Source organism: Trichechus manatus, unplaced genomic scaffold (assembly GCF_000243295.1).
Source record: "Trichechus manatus latirostris isolate Lorelei unplaced genomic scaffold, TriManLat1.0 scaffold00001, whole genome shotgun sequence".
NCBI classification, from domain to species: Eukaryota; Metazoa; Chordata; class Mammalia; order Sirenia; family Trichechidae; genus Trichechus; species Trichechus manatus.
The window spans coordinates 16,171,505-16,188,227 of NW_004443937.1; the positions used below are offsets into that span (position 1 = coordinate 16,171,505).

The following is a 16,723-nucleotide window of genomic DNA, read 5'->3' on the forward strand; positions in this document are numbered from 1 at the left end:
AGGGCACCTCAACAGGTGTTAGAGCTGGGGAGACACGACTTCCAGCACTGTCATTCTGAGAGAAGCCCCCAGTTCGGGCGGAGGCAGCTGAGGGCAGGAGGACCACGGTGGTGAAAACAGCCAGACCAAACACAGCCAGGGTCTCACGTTTTTTGTTTGGGAAACACAGAAGCTAGGTGTCTGTTGGGACCAGCGGGGGAGTTGATGCTCCTGAACGTGGCAGGAAGGATTCCAGCTCCCGGGGTAGGACTGGGTGACTTGAGGGTCCCTCTAAGACCTGAGCCTCAGAGAGGCAAGCTTTTACTTTCATCTTAAATGTTCACTTTCCTATCTCATTCCCCGCAGCTCAGGCTCCTGTGAGCCAGTGCTGAAGAATTAGCTGGTTTTGCAACTTGAGTGGCAAAACTCTGGGCCCGAGCCAGCAGACAGTCCCCACTGGGCTGTGGCTATGACCCCACACTTGGTGCCAGTGAAAATGAGAAGCTCCTCTGGAGACCAGAGCACATAGGAGGTCGTGTATAAGGCAGCAAGCCAGGCCCCAAGGAGGTATCTGGGAACCAAGAGCTGGCAGTGAAGAAAGGAAGAAGGTTCCTCAGCTGAGGGGTGAGGCTACTCCAGGCCAGTGACCCATGTGGCAGCCTGTCGGTCTGGTTGCCGAATAGCTCTTGTTCTCTGCTGCTACACACAGGGGCCCTGGAGTGACCTGAACACCCAGGTCACCAGCTAAATCCCTAGAAAGCAGCTGCCTGTTGCCACAGCTGCAGCAAACTCAAGATATGAAATGCTAAGGAGTAGATATGGAGTAGGGGGCACTTCCCAGTCCCCCTACTGCTGTCCACACTGGCGGCTTAGGCCAGTCCTGGAATGTGAAGACCATGAAGGAAGGCCTCGGGCTACAGGGTGGGTCCACACCCCGCCCTGTGCCAGCAGCCCCTGCAGGAGGTTTCCTGCTTTTTGCTTCCTCAAAGGCCGCTTTCCTGCCAGGATGCAGGTCATGGGATGGGTAGTTCCAGGATCTCTCCAGCTGCTCTAGAACCACTGGTGCCCTGGAGGGTCAGCTCGGGGCTTGGTTTGGCAGGCCAGTGAGAGACAGAGGTGGGGAGGCCCAGCCTGCGTGCCCGCCATCCTGGTCAGCACCCGCAGCCCCAGCTCTCGCTGATGTCCTTGCTGTCCAGCTGGATGTGGTCGGTGCTCTTCTCACTGAACATGGGGCCCCCGTGCCGCATGATAAGCTCAGTTGCCACCCGTAGGAAGGCCTCCTCCACGTTGCTCGAGTCTTTGGCTGACGTCTCGATGGCACACAGGATGTCGTAGTGCTCAGCCAGGCTCTGCGCCTCGGCCAGTGGGACCTCCCGGTGCTCGCTGAGGTCTGATTTGTTCCCTGCAGAGAAAGGCCAGGTGCGGCTTGGTGAGGCCCACAGGTGTAGGGCAAGCCTGTTCTGAGAACCACAGCGTCCCCGCCCCTCTCTGCCAGCCACAAATAAGCACAGCTATGTAAGAGGAAGTCATTGCTTAGAGGGCACTGAGCTTCTGTTAAGGGTGATGAAAAAATTTGGAAAACGATAGAGGTGATGGTTATACAACATGGTAAACGTAATTAATGTCACTGAATTGTACACATAAAAATGATTGAAATGGCAAATGTTTTGTTATGTATATTCTACCACAATAAAATAAAGAGAGACAGGATTCATGGTCCCAAGGAACTCTTCCAACCCCAGTGCCATCCACCCCACCTCAGCTGCCTCTAGTCCCTCCAAACTCACCGATCAGCAGCTGTACGATGTTGGAACCCGCGTACTTCCTCACATCCTCAATCCAGTTAGGCACTGACAGGAAGGAGCTCCTCTTGGTAATGTCGTATGCAAGGATGGCTCCATTGGCACTGCGGTAGTAACTCTGGGTGATGGTGCGGAACCTCTCCTGGCCAGCCGTGTCCCAAATCTGCAGCTAAAGGAAAGAGGAGGCCTCCGGTGAACTTGGCAATGCAGGCCCAAACACAGGAGACAGGGAAAGGAATTCCACAAATCCAAGCCCAAAGCAGTGGTTCCACTGGGCAGGCCACCAGCCCAGCACCTTGGCAGTAATCACATAGGAGAGGCTAGAAGGTGGACAGAGAGAGGGAGAGCAACTCAGTGGCCCAACTTTGAGGAGGGAAGGAGGACTCAAAGGGAAGGTGGGTAGCCCTTGTCTCTGCTCTCTAGAATCCTCAGGGAAAGGCCAGGGCAGGGGCAGAGAAGACAAGATGTATTCTGAACTATAGCAGCAAGAGCACACAACCACGGGTCCTTTGTGTGTTCCCACTGTCTCCTAAACACTGGGCTAGATGCTCAAGTGCCCAGTCTGGTAAGCTGGCTCCAGGCCTGCTATCGTGTTGTGTCCAGGTCTGGGTTCCTTCCCCTCTTTGGGCCTGTAAAATGCACCACTGTACCTGGTGGTGTGTAAGAGCTCCTCCAGCATTTGGGTTCTCTAATTCTAGAGGTCAACCAATCTCAATTGAAGCAGAAGGCTCTGGGAGCAGCTTCCAGCTATGGTAGAGTAATTGGTAGTAGACCAGCCCTCCCTCTGTGAACAACCAAAAGACTGCAGAAAAATACATGAAGCTTCTGTTTTCAGAATGTAGACAAGTAGTTCAAAACGGTAATCCCTGAAAGAAGCAAAACCCATGAAGTGAGCCTCATGATTACCACAACTCTCTACCTGGGAACAACTTCCTGACCATAGGACAGTGGGCTAAAATCGAAGCACGACACTGAGCTGAGGAGGCAGAGATCAGAGCCTGAAAGAGCTGGAAAGAGGAATTATGCAGAGAAAGGCTCAAAAGTCTATGTGGCGGTCCCTGGTGAGTCCTTGACTGAGAGCTAGCCTGTATATTTGCAGACTAAGGGTACTAAAGTCTTAGCAAGGAGTAGCTCCCACAGGTTTGAGAAAAGACTGGAGATAAAGATTGAGTAGTGCTGGAGGACGTTGAAGTTCCAAGGCAGCCACAGTGAAGAGGTCTCATTAACACCTTGTTAGCACCCCAGATATTGAGCTGAGATGTCAGAAAGGCTGTGCCCTATGAGTGAGGACCATGCCTAAAGCCTCCACAGATCTGCCCTAAGCCAAACCTGTTGTCATCAAGTCGATTCCAACTCATAGCGATTGAATTATGTACTCTCTCAACCCTGAAAAAGTATGTGTCAACTTGGTTAGGCCATGATTCCCAGTACTGTGTGGCTGTCCTCCATGTTGTGATTGTAATTTTATGTTAAAGAGGATTAGGGTGGGATTGTAACACCCTTACTAAGGTCACATCCCTGATCCAATGTAAAGGGCGTTTCCCTTGGGTGTGGCCTGCACCACCTTTTATCTTATAGGAGGTAAAAGGAAAGGGAAGTGACCAGAATAGGGGGGACCTCATACCACCAAGAAAGCAGTGCCAGGAGCAGAATGCATCCTTTGGACCCTGGCTCCCCGAGCAGAGAAGCTCCTAGTCTGAGGGAAGATTGATGAGAAGGCCGCCAGAGACAGAAAGCCTTCCCCTGGAGCTGAAGCCCTGAATTTGGACTTCTAGCCTACTAGACTGTGAGAAAATAAATTTCTCTTTGTTAAAGAGATCCACCTGTGGTATTTCGGTTATAGTAGCACCAGATGACTAAGACAATGACCCTTACAGAACAGAGAAGAACTGCACCATAGGGTTCCAATGCTGTCAATCTTTATGGAAGCAGATTGCCACATCTTTCTCCCACGGAGTGGCTGGATTTGAACCACTGACCTTTTGGTTAATAGCCAAGCACTTAACCACCGTGTCACCAGGACTCCTAGACTTGCCCTACCAAAGCCTAAAACCAAGCCCCAACATGAGCCTCAGGTTTGGATGTTGAATTCTGCCAAGTTAGAGATGGTGGAGAAACATCTTAGCCTTTCCACATATCTGTCCTAATAAAGCATAAAAACAAGCCTATACAAGTTCAAGGTGATCAGCCAGTAATTGAACTGCCTACTAGAACAAAAGTCAACACTCTTCAAAGGAATATAACAGAATCCAGAGTCTTTACAAGGTATCAACCACAATTTCCAGTATACAATTAAAAATTACTAAACCTGCAAACGAACAGGAAAATATAACCTACAGATAAAGAAAAAAGTAGTCAATAGAAATTGATGCCAAAATAGCCCAGATATTGAATTTAGCAGAAAAAGACTTTAATGCAGCTATTTAAAATATGTTCGGAGAAATAGAGGAAAATATGTTCAAAGAATTAAAGGAAAATACAATAACAATGAGTGGACGGGTAGGGAATTTCAGCTCAGAAATGGAAACTACAAAAAAAAAGTACAATAAGTGAAGTGAAAATTAACTGGATGAGTTAACAGCAGACTGGAGATGGCAAAAAAAAAAAAAAGAGCCAGTGACCTTTAAGAAAAATCAGTAGAAATTATCCAATCTGAAAAACAAAGAGAAAAAATTGTTAAAATATTGAAGAAAAATGAAGAAAGCCACAAAGATCTGTGGGAAAATATCAAATAGTCTCATATTCATATAACTGCAGTCACAGGAGAAGATAGTACAAATGGGGCAGAAAAAAATATTTGAAGAATTAAGTGGCTGAAAATTTTCCAAATATTATGAAAAATATTAATTCAAGAAGCTCGGCAAACCCCAAGCAAAAGAAATACAAAGAAAACCACACCATAGCAGATCACAGCTAAACTGGTGAAAACCAAAGATTAAAAAAAAAAAAAAAAGATCTTGGAAGTAGTCAAGAGAAAAAAAGACATACCACATACAGGAGAACAACAATGCAAATGACAAGAAATAATGGAAATAAACAGACAATAAACAAAGTGCTGGGGGAGGGGGAGTGCTGAAAGAAATAACTTTCAACACCGAAGTCTATATCCAGCAAAAAATATCATTAAAAAATGAGGGTATTTTTAATTCCAAAAAATAAAGATTTTTCGAATAAACAAAGGGAAGAGAATCTCACTGGAAGGCCTGAACTACAAGAAATGCTGAAAGATATTCTCCAGGCTGAAGGGTAATAATACTAGATGAAAACTCAGATCTACAAAAGGAATAGAAGCACCAGGAATAGTAAATAGTTGATAAATATAAATACTAATTTGTTTCTTCTTGTACTTTCCTTTTAAGACAACTGACTGTAAAAGTATAAACAATAACTGTGTCATGGATTGAACTGTGTCCTCCCAGAATATCTGTCAACTTTGCTAGGTAATGATTCCCAGTATTGTATGATTGTGTAATCTGATGTGACTTATGTGTTGTAAACTCTATCACTATGATGAGGTTATGCTGATGATGTCTGCAAGACTGGACAGTGTCTTAAGCCAATTTCTTTTGAGATACAAAAGAGAGAAGCGAGCAGAGACACATGGGAACCTCACACCACCAAGAAAGCAGTGCTGGGAGCAGAGCATGTCCTTTGGACTGAGGTTCCTGCACTGAGATGCTCCCAGACCAAGGAAAGACTGATCCATGGACCTTCCTCCAGAGGCAACAGAAAGAGAAAGCTTCTCCTGGAGCTGATGCCCTGAATTTGGACTTGTAGCCTACTGGACTATGAGAGAATAAACTTCTCTTTGTTAAAGCCATCCACTTGTGGTATTTTTGTTATAGCAGCATGAGATGACTAAGACAAACTGTAAGATGGGGTTTATAATATAACAGAAACAAAAAATCTGACAACAATAGCACAAAGGCTAAATTGGGCAGATAAATTATACTGTTGTAAGGTTACTACACTTGTGAAATGGGAGTGTGAAGTGTCAGATGTGAAATGGAAGTGTTAAGCATCAGGTGTGAAGTATGAAGTGGTATAATACTGACTCTAAACAAACTTTAAAAGTTAAGAATACATATTGTTAGCCCCATAGCAACTGGTGAAAAAAAATAAGCCAATAGAGGAAATAAAATGGTATCCCAAAAAGTCTCTAAATAAACATACAAAGGGGGAGAAAGTGGGAAATAAACAAAGGAACAAAAAATAGAAGCACCTAATAAAAAACAAATAGCAAATGGTAGGCTTAAACTCAACCATGTTTAACAATTACATTAAATATAAATGGACTAAATACTCCAATTAAAAGGCATAGGTTGTGAGGTCTTAAACGCTTGTGAGTGGCCATCCAAGGTACAACAATTTGTCTCTATTTTCAACTGGAGCAACAAAGGAAGGAGAGTCAGGAATAGGAGCAGGAAATGGAATATGTGGCTAATTGCCTCCATGACCAACTGTCTCCTTTGCCATGCGTCTTGGTTATCTAGTGCTGCTATAACAGAAATACCGTAAGTGGATGACTTTAACAAAGAGAAATTTATTCTCTCACAGTCTAGTAGGCTACAAGTCCAAATTCAGGGCATCAGCTCCAGGGGAAGGCTTTCTCTTTTCTGTCAGCTCTGGTGGAAGGTTCTTGTCATCAGTCTTCCCCTGGTCTAGAGGTTTTTCAGCACAGGGACCCCAGGTCCAAAGGACATGCACTCCTGCTCTTCTTTCTTGGTGGTATGAAGTCCCCACTCTCTGCTAGCTTCCCTTTCCTTTCATCTCTTGTGAGATAAAAGGTGGTGCAGGCCACACCCCATGGAAACTCCCTTTACATTGGATCAGGGATGTGACCTAAGTAAGGGTGTTACATCCCACCCGAATCCTCTTCAACATAATCTAATCTTGCCTCATTAACCACGGGAAGAGATGAGGATTTGCAACACATAGGAAAATTATATCTATCACAAAATGGAGGACAACCACACAATACTGGGAATCATGGCCTAACCAAGTTGACACATATTTTGGGTGGACACAATACAATTCATGATACCAGACCAGAACTGGATGGTGCCTGGCTATTACTGAACATTTTGATCAAAGATTCTGTAGAAGAATTCTTATCAAAAGGGGGAAAATGCAGAACAGAATCTAAAATTCTCATGTAATCCAGCCTTTCTGGAGTCACTGAGGCTGGGTGAACCCCCAAAACTATTGCCCTGAGATAATCTTTAAACCTTAAACCAAAAATATCCCCTAAGGTCTTTAAACAAAACAACAGTTTAGCTTAATTAATTAGTAAAGAATACCTCTGCCTTGAGCATTGTGCTCTTTTAAAGAAACTATCTATATGGGATCAAATTGACACAGCAAGTTGAAGGGTTAGATAAGGAGCTTGAGGGGCAGTGAGTTTGTCAGTAGGGGAGGAACAATTCAGAAAAGGAGGGTGAGAATTGGTTACATGACTTGAAGAATGTAAACACTGTCACTGAACTGTACATGTAGAAATTGTTGAATTGATGTGTTCTGCTGTGTATATTTTCAACAACAATATAAAGAAAAAAGAAAGGCATAGGTTGTCAGGCTGGGGGAAAAAAAAAAAAAGCAACACCTAACTATATGCTAATGGAGCCCTGGTGGCATAGTGGTTAAGAGATCATCTGCTAACCAAAAGGCTGGCAGTTCAAATCCATCAGCTGCTCCTTGGAAACCCCAGGGGCCAGTTCTACCCTGTCCTATAAGGTCGTTATGAGTTGGAATTGACTTGATGGCAGTGGGTTTGGGTTTTTTTTTTTTTTGGAACTATATGCTGTCTGAGAAGCACTTTAAATAGGTAGAAAGTAAAAGAGTGAAAAAAATATATATTGTACAAAAAGTAAGATTAAGAAAGTATAAGAATGGTACCTATAGTAATATCAGACAAAGTAGACCTCCAAACAAAGAATTACAAAAGATAAAAAGACGTTTCATAGTGATAAAAGGGGTAATTCACCAGAAACACATTTAGGACAGAGTAGAACTGCCCCATAGGGTTTCCAAAGAGCTGCTGATAGATTCAAACTGCCGACCTTTTGGTTAGCAGCCTAGCTCTAACCACTGTACAACCAGGGTTCCAGAAAGACATAACAATACCAAATATGTATGCACCTAATAACAGAGTTTCAAATTTCATGAAGTAAAAACTGACATAACGAAAGGGAGAAACAAATCCACAACCCCTCTTTCAGTAACTGATAGAGCAAGTAGACAAAATCAATATGGATATGAAATATCTAAACAACACTACTGACACAACTGGCATTTCCAGAACACTACACTCAACACTGCAGAAGAGCACATTTTTTTAATGTGGCCATGGAATATTCACCAAGATAAACCATATGTTGGGCCATGGGTCATTCCTTTGTTCATTCAGTATGTACTGAGCTCCTGCCACATCACACACCCTGTTGCAGGATCTGGGGATAAAGCAGGGAGTGAAACATCCTAGTAAGCGGAGACAGACAAGAAGAATGGAAACTGGATACTTTGTGACAATGAGCACTGGCTTAGTCATCTAGTGCTGCTATAACAGAAATACCATGAGTGGATGTCTTCAACAAAGAAATTTATTTTCTCACAGTCTAGTAGGCTAGAAGTCCAAATTCAGGGCTTCAGCTCCAGGGGAAGGCTTTCTCTCTCTGGCGGCCTTCTCATCACTCTTCCCTTGGACTAGGAGCTTCTCCGCGCAGGGAGCCGGGTCCAAAGGACGCACTCTGCTCCTGGCACTGCTTTCTTGGTGGTATGAGGTCCCCCTCATTCTGCTCGCTTCCCTTTCATCTCTTGTAAGATAAAAGGTGGTGCAGGCCACACCCTAGGGAAGCCCCCTTTACATTGGATCAGGGATGTGACCTTAGTAAGGGTGTTACAATCCCACCCTAATCCTCTTTAACATAAAATTACAATCACAAAATGGAGGACAACCACACAATACTGGGAATCATGGCCTAACCCAGTTGACTTATTTTTTGGGGACACAATTCAATCCATGACAAGCACTAAGAAGAAAATAAAAAGCTAATGGGAGAGACTCCTTGGGATGAGGGAGGGGGGCTACTTGACCTAAGGAAGGCCTTCCTGAGTAGGTGACATTTGAGCTGAGGCCTGAGGATAAGGAGCCAATTACAGGGGCAGTGTTCAGGCAGAGGGAACAGTGCAGAAAAAGCCTGACCTGTTTGAGAATGATTGGAAGGTAGGGAAGAAGGACCATGGAAGGAGATGTAGTCAGACAGATGGGCTAGAACAGAGCACGTAGGATCTTGTAGACCAAAGTAAAGAGTGTGGATTTTCTTTTTATTGTGATGGGAAGACACTGGAGATTGTCTGAAGGGGGAAAATATGTGTCACACACCTGTTTTAGGCCACCTTGCATATCTTATCCGTTACCATGTACCCTGGGTCTTGCTGCAGCAACCAGCCTCATGCAGCATAACCTGGCAGCACCTCGCTGGGCCAGGCAGGCCTCGCCTTTTGCCTCAAAGATTCTCTCAGAGCTTCAGCAGGGAGGCCTGTGGGAACCAGCCTGCACTTATGTATTCATGACCCACAAGAGTGAGGGGTCACCTCCATAGTGATCAACCCTTGACCAATGGTGGGGAGAGGATGTGGGACCAGTGGAAAAATGCTCTCCTCTGCCACCCCTCGGAGGACAGTTTTGAGACACATCCTACATACTCCTCAGAAAGTTCCTTCCTTCCCGGTTTCACTCTCACCAGCCCCCACACCTATTCTCTGGGATACTTCCCAAAGCAAACGACCAGCATCCAATCCCTTGCTCAGGCTCTGAGTTCCGGGGGGAGCCCAAGCCAAGACACTCTGGCTCTTAGGTGGCAAATGGTCCTGTCAGGGGTCTCAGAGAAGGCTTTGTATGTGATGCTCAACCACCTGACTCAAACACCCTCTAAGTTCCACAAACAAGAAGATCAAATCCATTGCCGTGGAGTCTATTCTGACTCACAGTGACCCTATAGGACAGAGTAGAACTGCCCCACAGGGTTTCAAAGGAGTGGCTGGTGGATTCGAACTGTCGACCTTTTCGTTAGCAGCCAAACTCTTAGCCACTGAGCCACCAGAGCTCCCAAGTTCCACAAGAGGAGGGAAAAGCCAAGCCCCAGAAACAGCCTCCTTCCCCAGAGTGTAGACCCTCCTCTTCCCCAATACCCACCCCAGGCATCCAAGCACAGCCTGCTCCACCAAAGCCCCACGGCTGCCATTAGGCAAGGCCCCAAGGGAGGCTGGGTGAAAAGTTTAATGAGTCTGATCAGGCAATGTTAGCTTCTTGAGAAACAGGTAGGTGAGGAAGGCATGCTGACTAGACACAGCAACCAGGAATCACCCTGAACCATGTATCGAAAAGGAGTCCTCGCCTCAGCATCGCACAAGCCAGAGCAGAGTTCACCCCATGGATCCCGTGGGTGTCTCAGGGTGAACACCACCAGGTACTGTGAGTCACCTCACTTAATCCTCACAAAAGCTTGGAGGTAGAGACCAGAAGCCCGATGTCACAAATGAGAAACCAAGGCTTGGAAGGGCATAGTGACTTGTCCAAGGGATCTGAATGCACAATCCTGAATTCATGCCCATCTGCCTTTCTGCAGAGACTAGGCAATCAGGAAATCATGGGCCTCAAAACTATCTAGACCAGTATTTTTACCAACAAGGATCTTTTATCTCGCATGGTCTCCACCTTTTGAAAGATGGAGTCAACCAAACTACATTTACTAATGCATAATTAATCATGGTTTCTGTTGTAGCACGGACAGATTCCAGCCAACATTCCACACTCCAGAATTATCAGAAGGTTCCTAATACCTGGAATTGCTGTATCATACTCCTTTTCCCCCACCTGGCATCTAGTTGGCCTCCAGTAAACATCTGTCAAATGACTGAATAAAAGACAAGAGTTATGGTAGTGATGACAGAACCAACAATTAAGACATGCACAAGAGGGAGAAGAACTTGAGTAGGAGTAAGAAGGGTGACAGAGAGGTCGGTCAGAAAGAGAACCAAGAAAGTAGTATCTTACTGAAGCCAAGGAAGGCAGTGAATAAGGGAGCAGTCAGGGTCAAATACTGCTGAGAGGTCAAGCTGAAGGCTTGATATTTTCATTAGGTTTAGGAACAAGGAAATCATTGGTAAGCTTGGTTTTGAGGATAAGGAGACAGCAAGGCTGGAACTGTCATTCTCCATACAGGAAAAATAAAGACAATAGCCATGAACCTTTGTGAAAGCCAGCAGTTGACCATGCCAATAAGTCACTCGGGTCCCTTGGGTTTTAGTAGGGGGAAAAAAAATGCACTCGGCACACTCCATGGTATAAAGGAATACTGTACAGTGGCAAAAAAGACTTCCCTTAGTGACAATATGGAATGATCTCCAAAATATACTGTACCATTAAATGAAACAGTAAAGTACATGTGCGTCTGGACAGTGTGCTAACAAGCGTGCAGAAAAGGGAGGGATGGGGATTAAATAATATAAATTGCTTGTTTATGCATAGATGGTTTCTGGAAAGATATAGTGTATATGTAATTGGAAAAATGGGTTATTTCCAGAAAGGGAGCTGAGTAGGTGGGGTTTCGGAAGGAAGATTTTTGAACCACCAGACTACCCACTCAAGTTGGAAATCAAATGTGTTTTTCTCTCCTTTTTTAATTTATAATTTTCAATCACCCCAATAATCAGCTCCTTTACCTCAAACCAAAGGGAAACACAGTATTTTACTTTCCCAGGCTCAAATACAGCAATGTGGTAACAGTCCTGAAAGACAGGACTTTCGTGTACTTGAATGAGGAAAGTGGTTACATCAAAGAACAATACATAAATCAATCAATGAGTGAAAAAATGAGATACTTCCTTTTTTTCTCGGTTTACCCATCTTTTTCTCAAGTTGAGGAAACTTTCATATAACCTCACAATCCCTTTCATCTCCTCTTGATGGTAAAATTGCTCACAGATGTGGTCTAAGCTCCAGGCCCTCTACTTTCCTCACCACTTGGTCCTTCCTCCAATCTCCATCTGTTATATCTATACCCAGCAGCCCCTCGCTGGCACTGGGCTAGGTGTATCCATACTGGCTATACAGCACTTGAAGATGGCTGTACCAGTTCCAATGACTAGCCCAAGGTCAGACTGCTAGGACCCCACAACTCAGTTCCAGCTCCTCTCTCACATGCCATCCACCAGAGTTACCCACTTGAAGGCCACCAATGACAAGCCCTCGGACAGACACCATCTTCTCTGATCCCTTCTAAATGCACCATCCATTCTGCCAGGCACTGGGAGGCAGTCACCAGAAGTGCACTAAGACTCCCGACCGCATCTGCTTCTGCTGTTCCTTTCTCCTCCACACTCCCCCCACCTCCACCACTGCCACTCTAGCCTTTCACCAGGATGATTACAAGTCCTCAATTCGTCTCCAGGCTGCTACGTTTGCACACCTGGAGTCCATTCTCCACACGGCAGAGATGTGCACCTTCTAAAACATTATTAAGATCATGCAACTCCTCTGCTCTAACCCTGGTGTGGCATCCCCCGAGTCCTTATGATCTGGGCATAAAGGACCCCATATGCTCTGATCCCATCTGCTACCACTTTCCCCTCAACCACTTCCCTCAGGCCTTATTTGCCGCTTTGCTGTTCCTTGGGTACTCTGAGGTCTCTATATCAAGGTCTTTGCCCTGATGTTCCCTCTAACTGAAATGGTCTCCCAGGCCTTCACAGGGGTCCCTTCCTCGCTTTATTCCAATCTGTATTCACCTCCACTTGAAGCTGAGGCCTGCTCTCAATCACTCCAGTGTATTTCTGTTTCTTATCTAACCACCCCCCACCTCAAAGCCCCTTGCTTACCCACTTTGTTAGCTTGTTTTACAAAAAAATACCAGGTGGGACCCACTTGGTCCAACAATACACTGACCCCCCATTTCCCTAATCCCCATCACACACACATACACATACACACACATTTTAATTTTTACTGTCTCTCCCTCGTAGGCTTCCATGAAAGCAGGGGCTGTGTCCATCTGGTGTTAGGCTATGTTCCCATCACTACCACAGTGCCTGCAGAAATCTGTTGCCATGGAGTCGAGAAGGTGGTCAATAAATCCATGTTGAATGAATGAGTGCTGTTTCTACCCGTGGAGCCTGTTACCCTGCCCCACCTGGGCTCCATGTATTAGCTAGGAAAGCTAAGCTAACCACTGAGTAATTTGCATACTGTTGAGGCTAAGGGACTTTTTCACTACCCACAGTACATAATCAGCCTTAACTACTTAGAACATCTGCCAGTTGAAACCACCACCCCAGCCCCTGACTTCTCCATACAGGAAGTTTTCTGCCTGCACTGTCATTTGACAAACCAACAGGGGACTTTGTATTGCAAATCAAACCCTCCCATGATTTTCCCTCCCACCTGGCACATCACTAGCTTCTCAAACCTTTCCCAGTCAGGCTTTCTTGTTTTATAACTGACCTGTGGGGGAAATTCTCTAGGCTGCTTACATCTGGAGTGCAGGCCAGAGCATCTGCTGGACACAAAGGACACGGGTGAAGACCAATTAGGACAGAAAAGGGCACCGTGACCTTCAGCAGGGTCCTTTAAGTTTCAAATGGGATGGGGTGGAGTGGGGGTGTCAAGGGAGCAAGAGTTCCAGTCCTGCATTTCAGCCCCTTCTTTACCCTGGAGAAGGCTTCCCCTTGGCAACGGAAGACTCAGGCCCACTGATCGCCTCATCTGTGAAGCAGTCTCAGACCTAGCAACTTCCAAGCCCCATACCTAGCAACTCCCAGTTCACCCTATCCCTGAGTCTCCACACCATGATGGGGTATTATTAGGATTCTCGTTATTGTCTCCTTTTTCTAGGATTACTTCATTCATCCTAACCTTTTGGTGAATTCCCACCTATTCTTCGGAACCCAGTTAAAAGTCACTTCCTCAGTACAGTTTTCCTGACACCACACACCTGTGCCCCCATTCCAAGCAGAATTATTCTTTCTTTCATGTTCCCATGGTCCTTTACTCTTGCCTCTATAACAACATATATCACAGAGTATTAGTTATCCACTTAAAAGTCATACGTCCCAAACTAAGATGCCTTTGAGGCCAGGCAGGGAGCATAAAACACAGTAAGATAATAGGGTTGGTGGCCCTGGTGGCAATCAGAAAAGGAGATCCTGCCAAATTCAGTAAACAACAAGTAAATCACCACTTGTGGGCCAAACACAGTGGGCTTTATAATGGGAACGAGCTGAGGGCTGCCAGTGTGACTCCTGGTTTATATGTCTGCTTCTTGTCATCAAGAATGGGCTGGAGGGGAGAGCCCAACTTATTCCTCTTTGTACCACCCATAACTAGCACAGTGCCTGGCACATAGGAGGCCTTCAATCAATAATCAGTTGAAAGCAGGTCTTGATAGTCAGGCTAGTGCAGAGAGATAAAAGAAATGCGGCAAGGCTGAAAAGGTGCTTTGCAGGGATTCACAATCAATGGTTCTAAGGAGTAAACTCCTATTTGCCCCAGTGGGGAATCAATCCTGCTTATTAGCTTAAAAGCACTGTTGCCAGTTCAGATTCAGAACCTGTGTCAAACACTGTCCCTCCCAATGGAAACAAAAGAGGATCTTATTTGAACAGACTTTCTCCTGAGTAAAGAAGCAGGCAATGGAAATTTCCTTGCGTCTACATACTGGAGAAGGACCTTGGAAAAGTTAGTTCTCAGGACAAGCTCTGAAAACCGGTCAGATTGACCCAAATACAAGTTTCTAAGCTATTTTTCATTATGTCTTGGGAGGTGCTGAATCAAACCAGGAAGTGGAGCTTGTGGGCCACTCCTCTGGTCAGGCTCCGGGGCACTCTTCCTGCTGTGCCTCAGTTCTCCAGGGAAGAACTCAGCTCAGGGCCTGCAAAGCAGCCACAGACCAAAAAGGGGTGCACTGCTCAGAGCAATAGAAAGATGCAGCAAAACTTCTAATAATATTGACTGGTAAAAGACAGAGACCACCTACTTGTGGACAGTCAGGCACTGAGAGAGAGAAGAGAAAGGTGAGAATGTGCTAGGCTAGTGACCGTTCAGGGAGGGGGTAAGCAAAGTGCACTTGAATGCAGCACCAGTTGGGGGAGGAGTGTTAAGGACTTGGGACAGACTCTTGACCCCAAACCCCACCCAACCCCTAACCATGACTGCCCAAGATTCAGCATCACAGATGTTTCTTTGTCCTGGTTAAAATACAGCTCTCTTTGGCAGGGCCCTCCCCAATACAAACTGGAAGAGAAATCAGGAACCCGGGGCTCCGGTTCCACTCCAACAGCTGCGTGAGCTAAGGACGGTCACTTTAGTTTTCCTGATCTAAGCTTTCTCATCAGTAAAATGGGAACAACAAAGTAATTAGCCCTATTTCACCAGCCTGTTGGAAATGTGGATGTGAGAGTGCTCTGTAAACAGTAAAGGAAGGATTCTAACATTGTCTGAGAACCCACTAAGTGCCTGGCACTCTGTTAGGGCTTCATATCTACCAGGCCATTTCCATTTAATCCTCACAATAACCCGAGAAGGTAAGTATTACTATTGTTGTTAGTTGCCAACTCATGGCGACATTATAAACAACAGAACGAAGTTGTCAAGTATTACTACTATTCCTTTTCTACAGGTGAAGGGTCATAGGATCACAGAAAAAAAACCGGCAGAAAAGGGATTAGAATGTAGGTTTGCCTGACTCTGAAACCCTTTACCGTGTACATGGTTCCTCCACAGCATATAAATTCCCTGGAGATTTACACTTTCTGCAGGAGTCAGTCAAACCCTTCCCTGAACAGTTTTGGTGGGAAAAAAACAAATGCGGCAAAGGACCCTACCTCTAGCCAACGAGCGCTTGCCTCACTCGCCCAACTCCTCAGGCATCCATTCCTCCCCTCCATCTACTAGCCAAGGTACTTACTCCAGTGACCCTCTTCCCTGCTGCCACCTACACCAAGCTCACAGGCTCCCTGAAGAACTATGGGGAAACATATGGAGTGACCAAAATAAAGCAGGATCCCAGGATCCCATCAACTGATTCAATCCAATTCAAGTGGGTCCCACTAGGCCAGGAGGACCCCGTAATGAACCAGATGGCCTGAAGCTCCTCACAGGCAACCTGTGCCTACCAGGAAAGGATGACACCAACAACTACAGCACTCTTAGAGTCTGACTTCCTTGCTAACTCGTCTCTGGGAGCCCTGAAAGCCTCCACAGCAATTCCCTTAAACCCCTAGGCCTTTTCTTTGCCCAAAGTTCCTCCATTAGGTCCCAAACTGAACTCTCCCTTCCTTCAAATTGTCCCCCCTGTGGCCCTGTGTAGAAATGGTGTGGCAGAGGCATCTGACCTCTAACTTCACAAGGGGGGAGAAGAATCAAGATCAACAGCCCAAGGCTGATTCCTATGAGGCAGAGGTCAGATATACCTCCTCTCTCTGTCATCTTTACCAATTCTGACACCAGCCGTCCCTCCCATGGCACTCTACTTCTCTGCTGGGTTCAATAATTCATTGTATGGGAGGGGTGGGGGGGAAATACTAAATAGGCAATAGATTAGTGGTATCTTGGGTGAAGGGTGAGACAGTACAATACAGGGGAAACTAGCACAACTTGTACAAGGAAAGGTCATGGAAGCCCCATAGACACATCATGTAACAATCTTTGTTGGTTACCAGGGATGGGAGGGGGGGAAATACTAAATAGGCAATAGATAAGTGGTATCTTCGATGAAGGGTGAGACAGTACACAATACAGGGGAAACTAGCACAACTTGTACAAGGACACGTCATGGAAGCCCCATAGACATATCCAAACTCCCTGGGGGACTGGAGGGCTGTGGGGATCATGGTCTTGAGGAACATCTAGCTCAACTGGCATAACACAGTTTATAAAGACAATGTTC

At 45.7% G+C, this 16,723-nt stretch overlaps 1 protein-coding gene across 1 annotated transcript in view; it reads right to left on the bottom strand.

Moving 5' to 3' along the window:
• Positions 1-339: 339 nt before the first annotated feature.
• RAB43 (RAB43, member RAS oncogene family) overlaps positions 340-16,723 on the bottom strand; it is a 35,624-nt gene continuing 19,240 nt past the window's right edge. Inside the window, exons 2-3 of the mRNA XM_004368380.2 lie at positions 1,767-1,950; positions 340-1,381 (exon numbers count right to left, since the gene is read on the bottom strand). Of these exons, the coding sequence (XP_004368437.1) occupies positions 1,131-1,381; positions 1,767-1,950 (435 nt within the window). The 3' untranslated portion in view covers positions 340-1,130. The remainder of the gene's footprint in view (positions 1,382-1,766; positions 1,951-16,723) is intronic.